This window comes from Otolemur garnettii, unplaced genomic scaffold (assembly GCF_000181295.1).
Source record: "Otolemur garnettii isolate 467f Iridium unplaced genomic scaffold, OtoGar3 scaffold00123, whole genome shotgun sequence".
Classification (NCBI taxonomy): Eukaryota; Metazoa; Chordata; class Mammalia; order Primates; family Galagidae; genus Otolemur; species Otolemur garnettii.
In genome coordinates this window covers 3,091,746-3,112,287 of record NW_003852518.1, presented here as the reverse complement: position 1 = coordinate 3,112,287, position 20,542 = coordinate 3,091,746, and the positions used below count along the sequence as shown (strand labels likewise).

General features: G+C 41.0%; 1 protein-coding gene across 1 annotated transcript in view; it reads left to right on the top strand.

The window, feature by feature from the left end:
- The window catches only part of ABCA13 (ATP binding cassette subfamily A member 13), a 557,155-nt gene that overhangs the window by 328,303 nt on the left and 208,310 nt on the right, over positions 1-20,542 (top strand). Inside the window, exon 43 of the mRNA XM_003797747.1 lies at positions 12,202-12,451. Coding sequence (XP_003797795.1) covers positions 12,202-12,451 — 250 coding nt within the window. The remainder of the gene's footprint in view (positions 1-12,201; positions 12,452-20,542) is intronic.

Genomic DNA, 20,542 nt, shown 5'->3' with positions numbered 1-20,542 from the left:
CATGCTCAGGGCTGGGAAGAATCAACATTGTTAAAATGTCCATACTACCCAAAGCAACCTACAGATTTAATGCAATCCCTATTAAAGCACCATTGTCATACTTCAAAGAACTTGAAAAAATAGTACTTCATTTTATATGGAATCAGAAAAAACCTTGAGTAGCAAATACATTACTCAGAAATGGTAATGGTACTAAGAACAAATTGGGAGGTATCACATTACCAGACTTCAGGCTATACTATAAATCTATAGTGATCAAAACAGCATGATACTGGCACAAAAACAGAGCAATTGTTTTATGGAAGAGAATAGAAAACCAAGAGATGAACCCAGCTACTTATTGTCATCTGATCTTAGAGAAGCCTATCAAAAATATTCAGTGGGGTAAGGACTCCTTATTTAACAAATGGTGCTGGGTGAACTGGCTGGAGACCTGTAGAAGACTGAAACAGGACACCCACCTTTCACCATTAACTAAGTTAGACTTTCACTAGATTAAAGATTTAAACTTAAGACATGAAACTATAAAAATACTAAAAGAGAGTGCAGGGAAAACACTGAGGACCCCCCAGGCAATTGAAGCAATACCAAAACCACATTACTGACATCTGATCAAACTGAAAAGCTTTTGCACAGCCAAGAACACACTAAGTAAAGCAAATAGACAACCTTTCAGAGTAGGAGAAGATTTTTGCATGTTACTCTTCTGACAAAGGTCTGATAACTAGAATCTACAGAGAACTCAAACTATCAATAGGAAAAGAATAAATAACCCCATTACTATGTGGGCAAGAGACTTGAGCAGAAACTTCTCTGATGAAGACAGGCGCATGGCCTACAAACATATGAAAAAATGCTCATCATCAGAGAAATGCAAATCAAACCACTTTGAGATATCATCTATCTCCAGTAATATTATCTCACATCACAAAATACCAAAACTACAGATGTTGGTGTGGACGCAGAGAGATGGGAACACTTCTACACTGCTGGTGGGAATGCAAGCTAATACGACCTTTTTGGAAAGAAGTTTGGAGAACACTCAAGGAACTAAAAGTAGACCTACATTTGATTCTGCAATTCCTCTACTAGGTATATACCCAGATGATCAAAAATCATTTTACAACAAAGACATTTGCACCAGAATGTTTACTGCAGCCCAATTCATAATAGCCAAGACATGGAAACAGCCCAAGTGCCCATCGACCCATGAATGCATTAACAAATTATGGTATGTGTACATCATGGAATACTATGCAGCCATAAAAAGATGGAGACTTCACATCTTTTATGTTTACCTGGATGGAGCTGGATCATATTCTTCTTAGTAAAGTATCACAAGAATGGAAAAAAAAGTATCCAATGTACTTGATCCTACTATGAAATCAATATATAACCATCTACACAATCATACAAATGGCAAAACATAACTATAGTCCATAAAGTAGAAGGGAAGAGGAGAGAGAGGGGTGGGGAGAGGGGATATGGGAGAAGGGAGGATATTCAGGAGACCTCATCTAATGTGCATGATTCAATGGTACATTTCAAAACTATTAAGAAATCAGTGTAATTGTGATAGTTGTGTTACTTGGTTCAATGTAAACATTTCATGTTGTATATTGAAGCAGTACCCTGAACCCCATCAATGTTCAAAGTTATGATTTAATAAAAAACAATTAAGAAAAAAATAAATAAACGTCACCTACTTCAAAGGTACCTACTAAAGTGGCATATTCTTAGGCCCAATTTTCACAAATTTTGGTTTCAAAGATATGAGTTTTTACATAATTTAAGGAAAACCCCAAGTTCCTTTGATGAGATGGTCTGTGGCCTTTATTGTGAAGAGCACACTGTCAGGATCTCTCTAAGCTCAAAGTTAATGTGAAAGATGAGACATCTATTTTCTCCTGAGTGAATTTTGCAAATGTGGTGGTTTTTCTCTATATAAGACTTCACCATGCCCCCCCCCCTTTTCAGAAGGCTATTTCCCCATGTAGATCTGAGATAGCATTTAAATTTTCAGCTCTGTGTTTGTCAGTACCACTTCACATACAAAATTCTTTTCCTTTTTTTCTCCAGCAATTTAAACCTCTGTATTTTACTCCTAATTGCTGCCACTTCGGATGACGAAAGCAATTTTGACAGCGATTAATCTGAAGGGTGTGCAACCTTTCCGTTGCTTTTTAAGAAAATCCTGTTTGTACAGACCATCCTGCGAGGGCTGCCATAATTCTCTGCCTCTTTAAAGAGCTGTTTCAAATTCTGTGTTTAAACATAGCGTTAAATGCAAGGTGTTGGCTTTTATTCTTTGTCCACATTTTCTTGAACTTCAAAAACCACTCTCCCTGCAAGCAAGGTGGGAAAGGACTTGGCTGCTGCCAATTAATTATATATGCCAAGGAAGGTTTGTTTTTCACATTAGCTAAAATCCACAGTGAGCTAACGGCAGGGTGCTTTGCAGAAAAGAGTCTGCCAAAATAAAACAGAATTGAAATAGATTTGGGCAGGATAAATGCTGGTAGCAGGTGCCAGAAAGTGGCAACTTCTGTCAGGGGCAGAGGGAAGTCGAGAGAGTGTGAGAAGCTGTAATTTTTGCAGCCATGCAGATCAGAGCTGCTGAGGAAAGCTCCTAAGGTTAATGATGAGCAGTTCCAATCATCCTTCCTGAATTGACATATCAGCTTCACATGAAATATTTGACAGAAGATGAGCTTCACGCATGTTAAGAGTAGTCGTTACCTCAAAGGTAGTAATGGAACAACTTGGGTAATCCAGTCAGGATACGCTCTGGGCAACCTTACTAACAGGTGTATCTCTTGGAAGTAAAGATGCGTGTGCCCGTGAGGGCTCCGTCAACCCCTTTTCCACACCTACCTCCTCAATGGAGCCCAGGAGAGTTGAGCAGGGTGTCTTGAACTGGCTTCTTCAATTCCATCTTCCTCCCTAATCCCCAAATCTCATTTCCTTCTCCCTTGGGGATAGAAATGCCTTGGAATATTGGGAGCAGGTTTATCTATCTCTCTTAAGAACACAGTATAAAATCATGACTTTGCTTTGTAAACTACTTTAACTGTTGTTTATACCCTGAAAATCATGTGGAAATGGAGCCGGTGTGAGTGAATTGGAGACTGCTCTTGAAGTAGGTCCTCTAGGCCTAGTTGTCAAAGCTGAGAGTGGAATGAAGTTACTAAAAGAATTGAAAGGAAGGCCCAAGTGATAATAAATTTCTTGACTAGGAGAACAATGGACCTAGGAAAGAGAGAAGCTCAGCGAGGTGGTAAATATTAATAGTTAAGAGTGCTGAATATCCCCTCAGTCATTTATAAACCTTCCCTGAGCATCTCACCTGGGCTGGGGACTGTGTCTAATGCTGAGGATGATAAGATGAATCAGTTTGTTGGGTGCTTGTAACCCAACTCCCTCTGGTTACAAGACCTCATTGTGTATGAAGAAGACAGAGAAGGTAAAGATGGCAGCAAGGGGGCTGAGCTTAGGGCTCAGGTTGAAGAGAAGATTTGGGAGAGTTTTTTTTTTTTTTTTCTTTTTTAGTCCACATGCCTGTTCCCTATACATCCTGCCTCCCAAATGTGCTCAAAAGAGGAACTGGAGAACAGAATCAAGGCTGAGATTATGATTGTGGAGCAGGAAATTCATCCCTACTACTATTTCCTGAACCATCGATTAGAACTGCGAAGGAAGCTGGGGTTTAGAAATCCAAGTGGAGGGATGTTTAGAGACTGCAGGAGGACCTGTCTGTGGTATATGTCAGGGACAACCCAAACTCAGTGTGCAAATGACTGGTCCAGGTGGCACCAGCCTTTACTGATACAGCAGGTCTGTGCCACTTGTTCTTTGAATGCCATGTCACTGTCTTTCCAAGGCAGGTTTAACATCGTAGGACTTTCAGCAACTTTAACCAAAAAATATGACTGAGTATAAGGGATGACCTTATTCCAAAGTAAAATCCTAACATGATTATTTTAACATTTTGGCTACTGCAATCACAGTGTTTTTCAAGGAACCAAATCAATGATGCATCATCTGTATAGCAGTTGTAAACTTTAGTATTGTGACCTGTAGAATCGCTCTTTTACCTGCCTATCTTGGTTTGTTTTTTGTGTGTGTGTGCATTTTTTAAAGAAAATCATGTTTAAAAAAATAGTATAGTTGATACAGGAAATAGATAAAATATGTTAAAACTTGGGTAAGATCAAGTTGTGAGCTTATCAGTAAAACAATTTAGATAAGTATAGTTTTCTTTTGTTAGCTTCTTTAAAGAATTAAACATAATATTTAACCAAAGTTAGAGTAAACTAGCATGGTTTAAAACTTTGCATTGTGTCTATATTATCACCATGTTTAATATTTAATAAATAATTGCATTTTACACTGTATTACTAAGTACACAAATGCTACGAATTCATTATTCTTTCCTTCCTCTGTTTTCCTTGTGTCTGTCCTTTATTCTCTTTCTCTTCTCTTTTCCCCTCCTCTCCTTCTCTTCTTCTCTCCTTTCTTTTTCCCTCCCTTTCCCTATCTCTTCTTCTTTAATAAGAAGATACTTGATTTTTCTTCTTGGGAAAACACAAATGGTATGAATGAGACAATTGGGTCATGATTTGTATAAATGCTATATACCTCTAGTTTTAACTGGGACAAAGACTGGAGACTATCCTAGCTAAGGTTTTGTTTTATAAATGAGGAAACAAGCAAAATTGCCTGTCCAAAATGTATAGTTTATTCATTTTAAGCCAGAGTTGGAATTCAGGCTTCCTGACACCTGGTGCCAGACTGTCTGACTTCCTCTGAGAGATATTTACAAAATTAACACCCATCTTATTGAGTTAAAGTATATTTGCATGGAAAGTTGTATGCCTACTTATTAAGTTGAAAGTATATTTGTAGGGAAACTGACAATGCTGTTAGGGTTTCTATGCCTTTAACCTGATTCTATTTGACTGGGTTGATAAGAGAGATGCAATGATTAATACCTTTCCATGTCTGCTAATGATTCCGAAATCCAAGAGCATTACCTAAGTGCAATAGAAAATATCCTTATGCCCTCTCCCTGACCAGCTCTGCCTACTTCTGTCTCAAAATTAGTCCATGTTTTCATGAGATTCCCTTTATTGGACTAGGCTCCACACTCTGGTTACCCTTCCTGTTAGCAAATACTTTTTCACTTTTGAATCCTGGCATTGGCAGCCTCCAGAAGAAGTTTCCTCTCCCTCACTGTTAGGTGAATTCCACTGTGCTCCTCAGATTTAACTGATAAATTTTAGTTATGAGTTTGGCTCCGTTATAAGACAAAGACTCTCTTAAGAACTTTATTCAAACAGATAACTCAAGGACCTAGCATAGCACTCACAGTAGCAGATAGTCCCTAAATTTAATTTCCTCAAATGTAGTTTATTTTGAAACTGATCCCAAACGGCATTTATATGTAAATAAATGAAAGTTTTGAATGATTTTATTTTAAAGACATGCTTAATTTCTTAAGGTATGTCTTTACAAAATAATTATTGACTATAAGATCATTATTCATTATTGATATATCCCAGAAAATTGTGTAGAAAATTAAACTCACCACAAAAACTAACATAAATTTTTAAGTATATTGAAAAATATGTATACTACCTAAATTTTTGAATTAACTACTTATCAAATAGTGGATGGGGTATAAAAATTATTTGATAAAAGGCAAATTTTCAATAAAAGTGTATATTTCAAAATATTATTTTTTCCAGTTCAGTATTTTTAGTAAATTATGTTCATTCTTTTTTTAATGGAGAAGTTAAATATTTTATTATTTTGCTTCAAAGCTGTTGTTCTCTGTATAAAAATAGCACCAATAAATAGAGTGTGTTGCAAAATTAATATAATATTGCTCTTCATTGACACTGTACAGCCAAAAAAACTTCTCCATTCCCAGTTATTTCCAATTGAAAGATCATTAAGTATTTCAGCTCAAATCCTGGTATGGATTTGAGTTATAGTTACAGTATAATATAAGGCTTAAGATAAGAATTTTATCTTTCCTTACATAATTTTTATAACTAGTTTTTACCATGGATAACTGTGAATTCTGAATACTAGAGCCTCGTCTAAAATTCACAGAATATTATGAAAAAGATTCATTATTTTAATCTATAGTCATTAAAAAGTTAAGAACTGGTTGGGCATGGTAGCCCTCACCTATAATCCTAGCCCTCTGGGAGGCTGAGGCTGGAGGATTGCTTGAGCTCTGGAGTTCAAGATCAGCTTGAGCAAGAACCAGACCCCATCTATACTAAAACAGAAAAAAATTAAATTAGCCAAGCATGATTGATGGTAGGTGTCTATAGTCCCAGCTACTTGGGAGGCTAGGCAGGAAGATTTCTTGAGACCAGGAGTTTGAGGTTACTGAGAGCTAGGCTGATGTCATGGCAGTCTAGCCTGGGTAACAGAGTGAGATTCTGTCTCTACAACAACCAAAAGAAAAAGTTAAGGACTACTATATTTCATTAACAATTTGAAAGTAGTTGCTGTTGTAAGTGTTCTGTCCACCATAATTTAAGATAACTGTGCTGGATCAAGTTATTTCCCACTAGTTAATTTAGGGGTTCCACTGTCACTCCAGTAGATTTCATGTATTTCTCATATGCTTCTTCATCCTTAGCTCATTTAGTTCTGTAGGGTTGCTCTGTCATCCTGATCAGCTAACCAGCTTCATAACAAGATTTGATGACTAATTCTAGATTTTCAGCCAGAGCTTCATTAATTTCAGTTACTTCTGATATAGGAGAATAGAGTTCACCAGCCGCTTCCACACTTTCCAAAGCACCAAACTCTTGTTTGTTTAACTTTGTCCCCCCTCAGGCAGACAGCAGCAAACAGGATCTCCCAAAGCTTCCTGTGCAAAATTGCTGATTCCCGCTGCTCCAACACTATTTTCTGCAGTTATCCATGTTTCTCTGTGAATTTGTGCATCGAGAGTATAGTGGGTCCTGTTTCCGCTGCAGGATGGTGCCTGCTCTCAGGAGCCAGGGCTGTGGAGGGAAGGGCACCTAGGCCTAGTGCAGGCTGCAGGCCACAGTCCATACCCTCCATACCAATTATGGTCATTATGTGTGTATTATTTTGTAACACTGAGTATTTTCCTGCATTTTTAGCGTTTTTATTCTCTCTAATTTTTTGGCTAATCCACGTTGTTAGTACCTTGTATAATATTCCCTACCCCACCCATTTTATTGAGCCACCCTCCATGTTCAGTTTTTTTAGAAGATTACAATTCCATCTTAAATTGCTTTGTTGACTTATAAAAGTTAATAAACAATCTCCACATCATTGAGCATTTAGCTGTCCTATTTCCTTAAGAGAATTAATATATTCTGCTATATGGTTGCACTGTTATTTGTTAAATTAATCCCCACATGGTAAATACAGTAGAACCTCTGTAATTTGAACACCCAGGGGACTGGGGTTGACAATGTACTCAAGGGGAGTTCTTATGTTGACCACCTCCATACACATATGCAACTTCCATTGAATACATGTGGTGCAAGTCTGGTCTATGAAAATTAGGTCAGCTTAAGGAGGTAGGTGATAAATGTAAGGAGGTGGTCAACTCTCTTGTATTTAAATTGTTTCCAACCTCTTACTACCATTCTCTGTAAGATGTAACAAGTCACTTTGCTTTATATATTTATGAATTTTTATTTTTTTGTGGTACTCTTGAATTGGAATTAAGCAGATCAAAGAGGATCCATACGTGTTTCCCATAGAAAGACCACAGAGATCTATCTTCCTAGCAGTGTATAAGAAGGTCTATTTCTTTAAACTCTTGATAATATTAGGTGTTAACATTATCTTCCATTTTTACCATATTAATGAGCTGAAAAACTAAATTATTGAGTTATCTTACAATATTCATACATCGGCTATTTTGTAGATCTTTTATGAACTATATGTTCTTCATGTATGTTGTGTGCTTAATTTCTTTTGGAGTTTTCATCTTAATTTTATTGACTTGAAACCAGTGTAATAATTTATTTTAACATACTCAGGAACATTTGGAGGAACTCTAATGTGGAGATCGTATTCTAGGGTTCTTGCTGAGACTTTGATATTTTAAGTGGCTCCTTACAAGGTGTTTGAAAAACTGCAGCTACCTGACCAAAAAAAAAAAAAAAATCTTTGGACATTCTTCCTAAGCAGTTTGATGGTCAGGGTAAATGGAAATGCATCGTTATGGATGGAACTAGAGTCCTTGAATATAATTATGCTCATAAGTCAAATAAGACAATTCATAACAATTTGGTCCGGCATTTTAATTTTGTCTGTTAAATTATTCATGTGAATACTTTTATGAGTTTAACCATGAATATTTGATTGGTGGTTGATTCATAACCATAAAATACCTTAGCCCTTTATTTTTCTCATTTATGTCCAATTAACATATATGGGAAGGTGGAGAAAATTTATTCTTCTTAATATAAGAAACACCTTTCCCCACAGACTTATTAAGGCTGTCTAATGAACATTTAGTATGACTAGAGGTCAACATTATGCCTATTCTGGGAGTATAATAAGTCTTCTAATAATAATCCTTATTACCAGGAGAGAAAGTATTTTAACTCTCTGTTTCACAACCAAGGAAATGACATTCAGAATGGGTAAGTAATTTTGCAGAAATAACAGTATGTTGGTAGCTAAGATTAAATTCAAATCCATGTTTTTGTAGATTAAAAGATTGAAGTTTAGGCTCGGCACCTGTAGCTCAGAAACTAGGCCACCAGCCACTTACATGGGGGCTGGTGAGTTCAAACTGAGCCCAAACAACAGGCCTACCAAACAACAATGACAACTACAACCAAAAAATAGCCGGGTGTTATAGTGGGCTCCTATAATCCCAAATACTTGGGAGGCTAAGGCAAGAGGATCACTTAAGCCCAAGAGTTTGAGGTTGCTATGAGCTGTGATGCAACGGCACTCTACCAAGGATGACAGCTGAGGACTCTGTCTGGAAAAAAAAAAAAAGGATTGAATTTCCTTCCCCCACGGTGACTCTCACACAGTGGTTCTCCATGAGTCAGGCCACTGTGCTTATAAACTGGCATTCTTGGACTCTGCTCTCACACCTTCCCCATCACCAGAGCACATCTCCAAGTAGATATCCAAAACCCATTTAGTTACATGAATTGACAAAAATCTCTTCTCTGTCAAACAGGAATTTACAGCCATTTGCCTGCTGCACACGTATAGGGGAAGGTACTTAGGCTGGCAGGCTACTAAGTGCAACTAGAGGGATGTGACTGTCCAAAGATGCTCTGTGAAGGCTAATTCGTGGGCTGTGACTATTCAATTTTTCTTAAACCTAAACAAAGTCAGACACCTTTGTAAGGAGCCAGAGAAAGAGCTCCTTAATCAAAGGCCAGTGAAGACATCAAACAATTATTTCAATGACTTTTAGAACTCCAGAGGGTGGACAACCCAAAGCATCTCAATTATTTTAGCTTGAATTAGACAATTCAGATCATTCTCTTAATGGATCTGTATCCTTAGTGCCATGAATTGGTGTGATCCAGCTCTATAAACTCGTAAAATATCAAGAACGGTATATACACATGAAGAGTCAAACTTAATTTAACAATATCCTTTTTCCTAGCTCTGAACTCTGTGTACTGATTTAATCACTGCTTTATGAGATCTGTACATGAATTATCATGGTAATATCTGAAATAAGTGGTTGTGTAGCTGAGCCATGCATCACAATCTCTTGGGAAGTTATAGAAAAGCACATTTTTATCTCTGAGTCGCCCGAGGCAGGATCCAGCCATCAGCATTTTTAAAAGTTCCCAAGTGAATCTGATATGTGGCGTGCTGTAGGAACCACTGCTTTCACCACCCTCATTAGAGCTCTACTTGTCATGCAATAAAGGACTCCTCAGTCCAGGAGGCCACATAGAAGAGCAAGGGCAATTGGAGGAAGAGAAGGAAAGAGAAACCGATTGTCAGCAAAGGAGCAAGATGGGAACTCATGCCTCTAAAATACCATCATCTTGTCCCCAAGCAAAATTACAGACCTTGTGAAGAGAGCCCTCAGTTCTAGGCTATTGTTGTTTAACTACAGTTCATGATTCTATGGGTCTCATCTCTGCCAAAGACAGAGCCTCCACCTCTGCCCATCAGGGAGGCCCACTCAGACCTCCAGCAGCCTGCCCTGAGCTTCCATCTCAACAATTCAACTAAGCCATCTCCTGTGGCACAAAGAACTAAAGACACTTCCCTGCCCCTCTCCACCGCTGGTCTGAGGCAGGGATGCAGGTTTTAGGTCCAAAGGGAGTGGGGGATGTTTTAGAGGGACAAAAAGAATTCTTGCTATTTTTTTTTTCAGGCCATTTATTCTGTTAGAAATATGCAAGCCTAATCCTCTGACTCAGGTCCTGTGACTCCTGGATTTAGAACCTTCAGTCTAGCACAAATCCTGCAATCCTTAAAATTGCTGTCAGGGCCTTTTGGGACTTGGCTTCTGACCACCTTTAACTTTCATCTCCTGGCACTGGCCACATGTATGTGCCACATTCTGCTCCCTTGCAGAGATGGTTATTCACACAGTATGCTGGGCTTATTTATAGCTTCTGTCTTGATCCTTAAACATCCACATTCCCTCGTCTGCCTGTACATTTCAATGGATCCTAGGGAGTCTGGGAGTCTGCCCAAACGTTCTATTCCCCTCAACGTCCCAAGGACTCACTTCTTGGTACTGACGCTTTCAGTGTGGCGCATTCTGTCCCAGTGGTCTGTTACACTGTGTTGGGTTATTTCTTCACATTTCTGTCTCAACTCTATGTCACACATTGTTTGGAGGACAGAAATTAAGTGCCCCAGTGCCCCCCACCCCCCCACACTGGGGATTCAGTAAGCATCCTAGAGGAAGGAGGGAGTTATTTCAGATGTGCATTTTTATCCCCAGCGATACCTCTATAGCTCTGTTCTCAATGCTGTTATAAATGATTTCTCTTTCAAAATGGTACAATTTCTTTAAAAGCGTTTTCTTTTGGGTCTTCCAACGTGTTTACTGCTCTTCTATTAACTGTATTTCTATTTTGTATTTGTGAGCACCACAGCCAGTTCAGTACATCTGTTCTTTTACAAGACCACTTTTCTTGTACAATTCTTTGTATTGGATTTTCTGGAGTACTTTAGAGGAATTGCTGGGAAAACTATCGACACAGCTGATTGATCGGGCTGTGTCCTTGCTTCAGACAGCTGTAGACTGTAGCCACAGAGGCTCTCTCTGCTCCTGACTTCCCATCCTCACATCGGCCAAAAAAATTGCTCTCAACAGCATTGTTTGGAATGTTTAACCCAAACTGGAGCAGGTTTATAAAGATTTCTTTTTGTGTGTATGTGGAATCCCCAGAAGAGCACTCCTGAGGGAGTGTGATCAATAGATACATCAATTCACGCTGGAATTTTACCTGGTGACCCCTCTGATCACTAAGACTGTTTTCTCAGAGCTGCTGTGTCCACAGGGAAGGGAGGGGCAGGGGCAGCTGCAGCTGGTGGAGGGGACAGTGGGCCTAGTGGAGGGTATAGGCACTGGGCAGAGAGGCACACAGCTAAGGCAGAGGCACAACATCAGCTGGTGACTAAGGCACAACTCTGGGCTTTCTCCTATTAAAGACCTGCTAGGGTTAAGAACAGAGAGGAGAAGATGGTGAGAGGGCAGGAGGAGGAGCAGAGGAAGCAGAGCCCTGGGTTCCAGGAGGACTAAGCAGCCCTGCCGGGTCCACTCAGTTTGTGTGTGTATGGTGGCAGGGTGGCGGGGCGGCAGGGGGCGGGGGGCAGTGCTGACAGAGCCTCCTACCCTTCCTCTGTCTCTGTTGTGCTAGAATCCAGATCTTATTTTAACGAGGAATGCAGACACGAGGCCCCTCCCTTTCAGCAGCAGTATCAGAGAAGGACCAACAGTAGCACTTTGCGCTTGCCATGTGATGCCTCGAGACATCATTTTGTATTTTGACCTCCCAGAACAGGGACTCCTGAAGGCCAGGATTCCGTCCTTCTGCTCCCTAGAGCACTGTCACTCTGCGGGGTCCTGTGCATCGGGTGTTCCTCTGGCTGCAAGCTGCGGCAGGGCCGTCTCCAGAACAGAGAACTCTGCTGGCCTTTGACGGTGCTGAGCTGACTTGATCCTGTCCCCACACCCCCTTGCAGGTGACTGTCGGGCTCGGCCCCCACCCCTGTGTGGCGGCCAGCTGATCTGCACCCAGATGGCCGCCCTCCTGGTGACCCGGCTGCGCCACACGGGCCGCGCCTGGAAAAGTGCCATCTGGCGCCTGCTGCTGCCCGTCCTCTTCGTGGCCTTGGCCATGGGCTTATTCATGGTGAGGCCCCTGGCCACTGACTACCCTCCTCTCAGAATGATGCCTGGCCATTACCAGACGGCCGAAACTTACTTTTTCAGGTAAGAACTTTTTTTTCCCTCTCTTTTTACTTGAAAACTATGTCAGGACAGATCATGAACAGCAATAACTTTGACACTTTCAAGAATTTCAAATAAAAACTTCAAATATAAATGTTCACATTATTTTTGAGGTCTCATTTCACAGGGAGAAGCTCTGAGAAGCTCTTGCTGTACTCAGGCTGTCGGGGCTGGGCAGGCAGGTCTGCCCTCCAAGGCCGGGGTCCCTGACACCTCCCCCTAGTGCTGCCAGGTCCCCTGCATGAAAGGGCACAACAGACCCCTGCTGACAGGCGAAGGGCTGGACACACTGCCCTTCACGCCCTCAGCAGAGGATTGGAGGGCCAGATCTAGTTCAGGATTTTCAGGCTTCAAGGAAGTATATTGTACATTTCACAAAACTGTCCACAGCTGCTTCTGGGACCACAGACCAAACCGCACACTGCTCTCTGCAGAGCACGTATGAGTCTGCTGCAATCAAACCATGTCATCTCCAGGCCAGGGTAGGTCAGGATTTGCTGAAATACTTTCAGAATAGTCTGAGCTTTGCCACCAAACGCATTTACACAGGAGCTTCTCAGAAGTTCTGGATTGTAGATTCACAGATGTAGAGTTGGGAACGTAAAATAGAAACCCCGACCTCCTAGTTCCTCTGCCCGAGCGTGGCTGGCATCGCTGCAGAGTCCCCTGTGCTTTGGAGTCACTCAGTGTTTGGTCCTTGCCAGGCACTGCCATGGGTGTGACAACAGACATGATTATGGGGGCAGGCACAATTATCTTTCAAGGTCGCCACATTTGCTCACGTTTGAGGTGGGGGAGCAAATCAGGGGGACCCAGTGCGACTGGTTTACAACAGCACAAGCTCAAGGGCCAGGGTTTTCATCCCAAGGACAGCTAGGAGGCCAGCATCACTCCGGCTTTTGTCAGGTGTGTATTTGTGCTAAAGGACGGAGTTCATCGGCTAGACTCTAAATGCTTGATAAAATTTATGCAACGTTTACAGTGATGTGAAACTTGAAATAAAGTTTAAACAAATGCAGGGGTGGGGGGGAAATCTGTGCTGAGCTCCTCTGTCTGTTATTTTCTCTTTTGGGTCTCTATACGTCTCTGCATGTCTTTGTGCTCCAAGGGTCTGGTTCTTTTCTAAAGGAAAGAATTCCTGCAACAACCCTATTTGTAGATTTGTGACCATGTCCCCCAGTATCCCCTTTTCAGCTGGTCCTCTTATCTTCTGGGCCCATTTACTTTATTAGCATACTATTGTCTTTCTTTTAAGAAGTGATTAAGATGAACATGCCTACGTGTGGTGTCCACTAATGCTCTTGTTCTTCCCAAAGGTTCAGTTTTCTGCCATACTCCTCAAGTATGAAAGGGCTGTCACTATTTTTAGCCTATTACTTTCTTTTTTGGCCAGGTCCAGGTTTGAACCCATCACCTCTGGTATATGGGGCCGGCGCCCTACTCCTCTGAGCCACAGGCACCACCCCTAGCCTTTTAATTTTAAAATATATTTCTTGAAGAAAATAGTACAAAACACAGGCTAGCAATAAAAATCCAAAAAGCAAAAAACAAAAACAAATTTAAAAGAGTCACATGTATCCTACCAGAGATATCTCCCATGGACTTACTGGTGTACAATCTTCTGCATGTTATATACGTATAATGCTTTTAAGTATATGCATTTTTATTTTTATGCATTTTTTAATGTAATGCTTCCTGTGATTTGCTTTCTTTTGAGTCATATATATTTGTATCTAGTCTCATAAATCAGCACAACTATATTATCCATAAAAACCATACTAGCCAAACTACTATATGTATACAGAGGCATTGCATGAAGAAATCATAATTTATTTAAACAAACTCTATGGTATAGGTAATGCTGTACAAATATCTTTGTTTAGATTCATATAACAGTTAAATTGTTTTTATTATCATGTATTCCTATTAGAAATTTGGCGAGGGCAGCCCCTGTGGCTCAAAGGAGTAGGGCGCTGGCCCCATATATGAAGGTGGCAGGTTCAAACCCAGCCCTGGCCAAAAACTGCAAAAAAAAAAAAAAAAAATTGCCATTAGTATTATAATGGTAGTTATTGTCAAATTACCTGTATAAATTGGTGCCAACTGAAAATCTCACAAAGTAGTTGATTTTTTATTATATACTGCTATATGCTGGGTCCTGTTTCAGGCAGTAGTTATACAGTTGTGAGAGGAATAGGCCAAGACTTCTACTATTATGGAAGAAAAGACACACCCTTCTCCAAACTCCATGACTTTTGAGAGTCCAGATCTGGTACCTCTTTGCATTCTTAAAGCAGTTCTTCGATTACTATTGAAATTGAAGATTTTCAGTTATTTTCTGGTTATTTAATTTTTGCCTTTATAAGTAGAATATTTTAACCATCATCCACATTGTAAGCGTATTTCCATACTCTTGCTTCTGACTGAAGCCTCCTTCATCCTTCCCCCCTACCCAACTTTAGCTTTTCATCTTTTTCTTCTGAAACTGGTGAGAATTGCTCTATGTGGTGTTTATTTTACCAAATCCATTTTCAGATCACTCCAGACAGCTATTCACATCCTCTATTGCATTATTAATTTGGTAATTATGTTTTTCATTTGAAAGCATTTTTTATTCTCTCTCAGTATTCATTTTTCATAGCAGTAACCCATTCCAATATTATTTTGAGCCTGAGAGTTAGAGATAGATATTTTAATCTTTTCTTCTATCTGTAAGAATAACTCTTTTAAGAAAAGACATTTCTTAGTTCTCATTCTTCCTAGTATGACCCAGATTATGAAGCAGAAGAGCTCGTGTATACAAAGCTTTATTTTCTCACGATGGGTGGAGTCCCACCTGCCACCGGACATGCTTCCTGTTCCCTCAAGGATTGCACCTGCCCCTCCTCTGATTGTTAATTTCAAGCCTTTGGGAAAAGAACGAGCTTACGTTTTTTGTAATTTTAGTAGAGTAAGTAGCTTAGTTGTTTATGAGAAAAAAATAATAAACTACTAGAGATTATCCACACTGATGGAAAGTTTTCTTGCTGTTTTGTGTTATTGGGTGTTCGTAGTAATAGCCAAACATCAGTCGGGGAGAAGGAGGACTAAACTTGTTTTATTGTTGGTGAAACTGTTAGGGACTCACTGTTGAAATATACTCTTTTTCTTCTATGTCAGTACAGAATCCTCTCTATTTAGACTATGTGCTCTAGTTTCTCCAAAAACAACTTCTATTGTTTTAAATATGTACAAATCTTGTCCCTATTCACTCTCAAAGTGTCCTGGTGTGGGTGATACATGACAAGGCCATTCCATCTGTATTGAATCTGAGCGCCATGGTCTGAAGCTCAGCACAGGGACAAATCCCAGAGGGACCAGATTCCCACTCTCACGTTCTTCCTGCTCCCTGTGGACCCAACCTGCCCATGGGCACCCTGTACCCATCCCTGCTGCTCCAAATATGGGCACATTCTAATTTCATAAGAGCTGTGGGCAGATCCTTGGGGACGCATGTGGGGTTGTCATTGTGTTGCTTCCTTTCTCCTGAGAGTGCTGACAGGTGTATAATCAGACCGTATGCAGCTTTCAAAACTCACTGTCCTGGTGTACTTGGACAGTACACGTAACTCTTACTTTATTAGTGTTCTGACCATTCTCAATAGAGCCCCCCCGGTCCTCAAATCTTACAGTTGAGGAAAAACAAATATATGCCTATTTAAATACAGTTAAAATTTCTTTCGGGGTATAAATTTTCATAAGAACACAAACCAAAACGAATGTGTGAGAGAGGAGCTCTTCCGTCTAGATTCACTTGTAAATACAGTGACCAGAGAGCAGCCCCACAGCAGATAGAGGATTTTGTACTCCTTGGGCCCAAACAAACAGGCAATTTGGTGACTCAGTCTCCAGTGGTCTCCAATTCAAATGCCTGGGGGTCCTAGTGGGGCTTCCGAGCTCATTCAGGGCAGAGCAGCCACAGAGAAGCCAGGAGGGGGCAGTGCAGTTCGTGGTACAGGGTGGGCACAGCTGTGGGTCTGTAGTGGGGAGACCTGTGGGCCCACTGCAGAGACTCCATTGCTCTGGGATGATGTCTGCACATACAAGCCAGGTCTGTAAATCCTCGAGGTGCCTCCCTCTTGTGCTCTGATCTTTAGAGGGACATAATCACGCATGATGCTGCTATATCTCTCTGTGTTTAAGTAAACACAGAAACTCCCTTTCCCTCGTCCCTGTTCTCTGTGCCCCCTAACTCTACAGCCTCATGTTCAAAACCTGGCTCAGAGGGGTCATCGGCTGCTACCCTCTCTTCTGTATATCTGCCCTTACTGCCTGGATCTCGCTGTGGTTTAACCAATCACTGGAGATTCTTGCCTTCCTTCCTACAGGGAGACTCCCTTGAGGGTAAAAATCACATGTTCTTCATGTTCTTCATCCCTGTACATTTAGTCCCTGCCAACCATGTAGTCTAGAAATGGTTACTTTCATTAAATACTTGTTAAATAGGATTATTCGACTGAAATAAAATGTACCGGGAAAAGCCTTCCAGAGATTAATGTGGACAGGCAGCAGACACACAAATGGACAATAGAAAGTCGCTCTCCACACAGTAACAATATTCAGTGATTCCATGATGCCCCCTCCTGGGACAGGGTATGTGTCCCTAATGAGAAGTTGTGCTCTCAAATACATCACTAAGTTCACTCCCTTGGAAGAACCTATGGAGTTCCCGGAACATAGACTGACCCTGGCCCCTTGCCTGCTGTTTGTTCCTGCCACCAAACTTTCTCTCCTTATCTCCAACTCCTCCAGCCAGAAAAAAACCTCAAAGGAGCAAGGGTAGGACTCTCCTGGGCACGATACCCATTCTCTGAGAGCCTCCAAAAGGCCGGCAGACAGACATACTTGCACATGACCAGTCAGTGTCTGCTCATCACTGTTTGCATGTGAGAAGAAACTAACTATCTTCATCTGCCAGGGCTGCTGTGATGCATTCTTTCACTGTTCTGGAGGTGAGAAATCTGGCACTCAGGTGTCAGTGGGGCCATGCTCTCCCTGGAGGCTCCAGGGAGGATCCGCCTGTGCCCTTCAGCCTCTGATGGTTGCTGGCATCCTTGGCATGATGGGGCTTATGGTGGCATCACTGTGATCTCAGCCTCCTGTCTCCAGGTGGCCTTCTGCCTCTGTGTTGCCTGAATTTCCCTCTTTTTATAAGGGCATCAGTAATACAGGATTTGGGGTCCCCTCTAATCCTCTGTGAACTCATCTGATTGTTTCTGCAAAATCTTTATATCTACATAAGGTCACATTCTGAAGTTCTAGGTGGACATGAATTTTAGAGGAGAGATTATTCGCTCCACACCCTTTTCTACAACATCTTTTTATCCAATACCACCCACTTTGACCAAATTCTTGGCCATTTCCCTTAGGCATACTCACTTAGTATTCTGTAAAAGTCACACCTTCTTTGTGTGCAGAAGGATAACAGAAATTACAATTAATTGAAAACTAACAGTGATTGTTGGTGTATATTCACTGGCTTTCTGTCATCTGAAAACTCCCCACTGTGCTTTGCAGAATGGTTGCTGGAATGTGTCAAATGTACCTGTGATGTTGATTTTCCAGGGATGCCGGTTACAGCTCAGCTTTCCTCCTGGCCATCGTCAGTAATTCACATGTTTCTTCCGTATGCCTTCTGAGTACAGGTGTCTTTCTCTCTCACAGAGATAATAAACTAGCAGTGCTTACTTCATTCTGTTTTGAGAATTCAATGAAATGACAAATGGTCGGTTTTCTGGAAATTAAAGGCTCAGTGAATGTTGTTGTTCCTCGTACTATATACTAGAGTGGACCTAATGTAATGTCTGTGCCTCTGAATGGGCTGGGGAGGGCACAGTACACAGCAGAATCACTAACTGGCTCTTAGAACCCTTTTTCCAAGGCAGAGGAACATGCAGCGTGCTGCTTGCCTTTCAGACCTTGCATCCTGGCTGCCTTCCCTGCCTGCAAGGTCTGTTGTCACCCTGGGCTTTGTAAAGATCATGGACATCTAGACTCTACCATGCCTTTGCATCTCCAATTTGATACCCTGGGAGTAATTTTCCTGCCAGTCATAGCACAGCTACTGCTTTCTCCATTTGACTCATCCACGATCTCTTAACAGTCCACTGGGAAAACTAGGTGGTAAACAAGATAGCTGAGTCTATTTACTTGACTTAATCATATAGATCCCAAGCCACCAAGTTCAGTGCTCAGTAGGCATTCTTAAAATATTTAGTCTTGAGTGAATGTATACCCTTTTCTCTCTACCCAAACCTTACATTTAAGATGTACTTTACTGCCCTCCACTACCTGATGGCCTGACCCAGCTGAGACTCAGTACTTGGTGAATTGCTGATAGTACAGAACTATGTCCTACCTTTTAGTGTGAGGAAATAAAAAAGAGAGAGTCACTGATGAAAAAATTTCATTTGGAAGACACTGAATTTATAGATGTTAGGTGAATCATTGAGTTGACAAAAATAACAAAGAGTGGGATTAAAAACACAATTCAGGGCCAAGTGCAGTGGCTCATGCCTATAATCTTAGCACTTTGGGAGGCTGAGGTGGGAGGATCACTTGAGGGCAGGAGTTCAAGACCAGCCTGGGAAATGTAATGAATCCTGCTTCCCACAATCTCTGAAAAAAGAAAGAAAAAAAAAATTAGCCAGGCACTTGGCTCACTGAGGCAAGAGCATCACTTGAGCCCAGGAGTTTGAGGTTGCTGTGAGCTGTGATGAGTCACTACACTATGGCCTGGGCACAGAGCAATATTCTGTCCCAAAAAAACAAAACAAAGCAAAACAAAGAAACAAAACAGAATACAGTTCAGGTGTTCTGGCTCTATTTCTCATTCTATAGACATGTACAAAGATACAAATTATATCCTCAAAAATTTTACAGTGAAGTAGGAAGAATAAATCTACAGACAGACAAAGGCAAGTGTACACTTGCCATGGTAGGTATCTTGGTAGGAAGTGTAACCTAGCTGGGTGGGGGAATTCATTCTGGGGTGTCAGGGAAGGTTGTCTACGGCCCCTGGGCTGGATCTTCAGAGTTGAATAGGTGTTTCCCTGCCATACAAAAGCGAGAGTTCATTCTCTCCTTCTCTCTCTAGAGGAAGAAATGTGGAAGAAATATGAATAAATGTGAAAAGTAATAAAAGTAATGTTGCAAAAGTCTTTATGTTTTGTGGCAGGTGCTGTAAGATTCCAGGTAGAATAGACATAATTCTGCAAACAGAACAGAGGGAGGCGTGAGGAAGTTTTAGTCTGAGGAGTGATGTCACTGGGATGTGTCTGCAGCTTCCGGGCAGGAGCAGTCCCTCTGATTCTTTTTCTCCCTTGGTAACAGTTTCTTTCTGGACTCACAGAATATTTCAACTTTACCCTTGTACTACAGTGTGTTCTTCCCATTGTTTTCTCATCAAACCTACCAACTAGGGTCATTTTTCAATTCTGGGTAATTTTCTTCGATAATTGGCTTAATGTTTTCTCACATCTGTTTTTCATTCATCTCTTTTTAGAACTCCCAGTGCATCTCATGGTAGGGTCACACACACCCATCTTTCAAGTTCTTTATCTTTCCTTAAGTTTTTATTTTTCATTTTTTTAATATTTGTTATATTTCTCCTACATCCCTGATGGTATCTAAATAATGACCATCATCCTACTTAATTCATATCTTCAATACTATCTTCAGGAAATCAGTCTCGGTTTCAGAAAGTCCTGTCACTGTTATTCCCAAATACTGTTACTTAACTGTTTCTGTTTGTTTGTTTTATATATTCATCCATTTTATTTTTAATAATTATCTGCACTGATTTAGTTCCTCTTTGGTTTCTGGGCCCCCTGGGATGTGTAATTGTGATTGCTGTTTTGTCAGATCAGGCAAGGATGTTACCTATCAGCTGGTGGGAGCTCTGGGAGTGGTGCCCAAGCACATTCCAGCTGTGTAGAGAAGCTCTGAGAGAGGTGGAGCCCAAGCCCATTCTGGCTGTGTAGAGAAGCTCTGAGAGAGGTGGAGCCTAAGCCCATTCCGGCTGTGTAGAGAAGC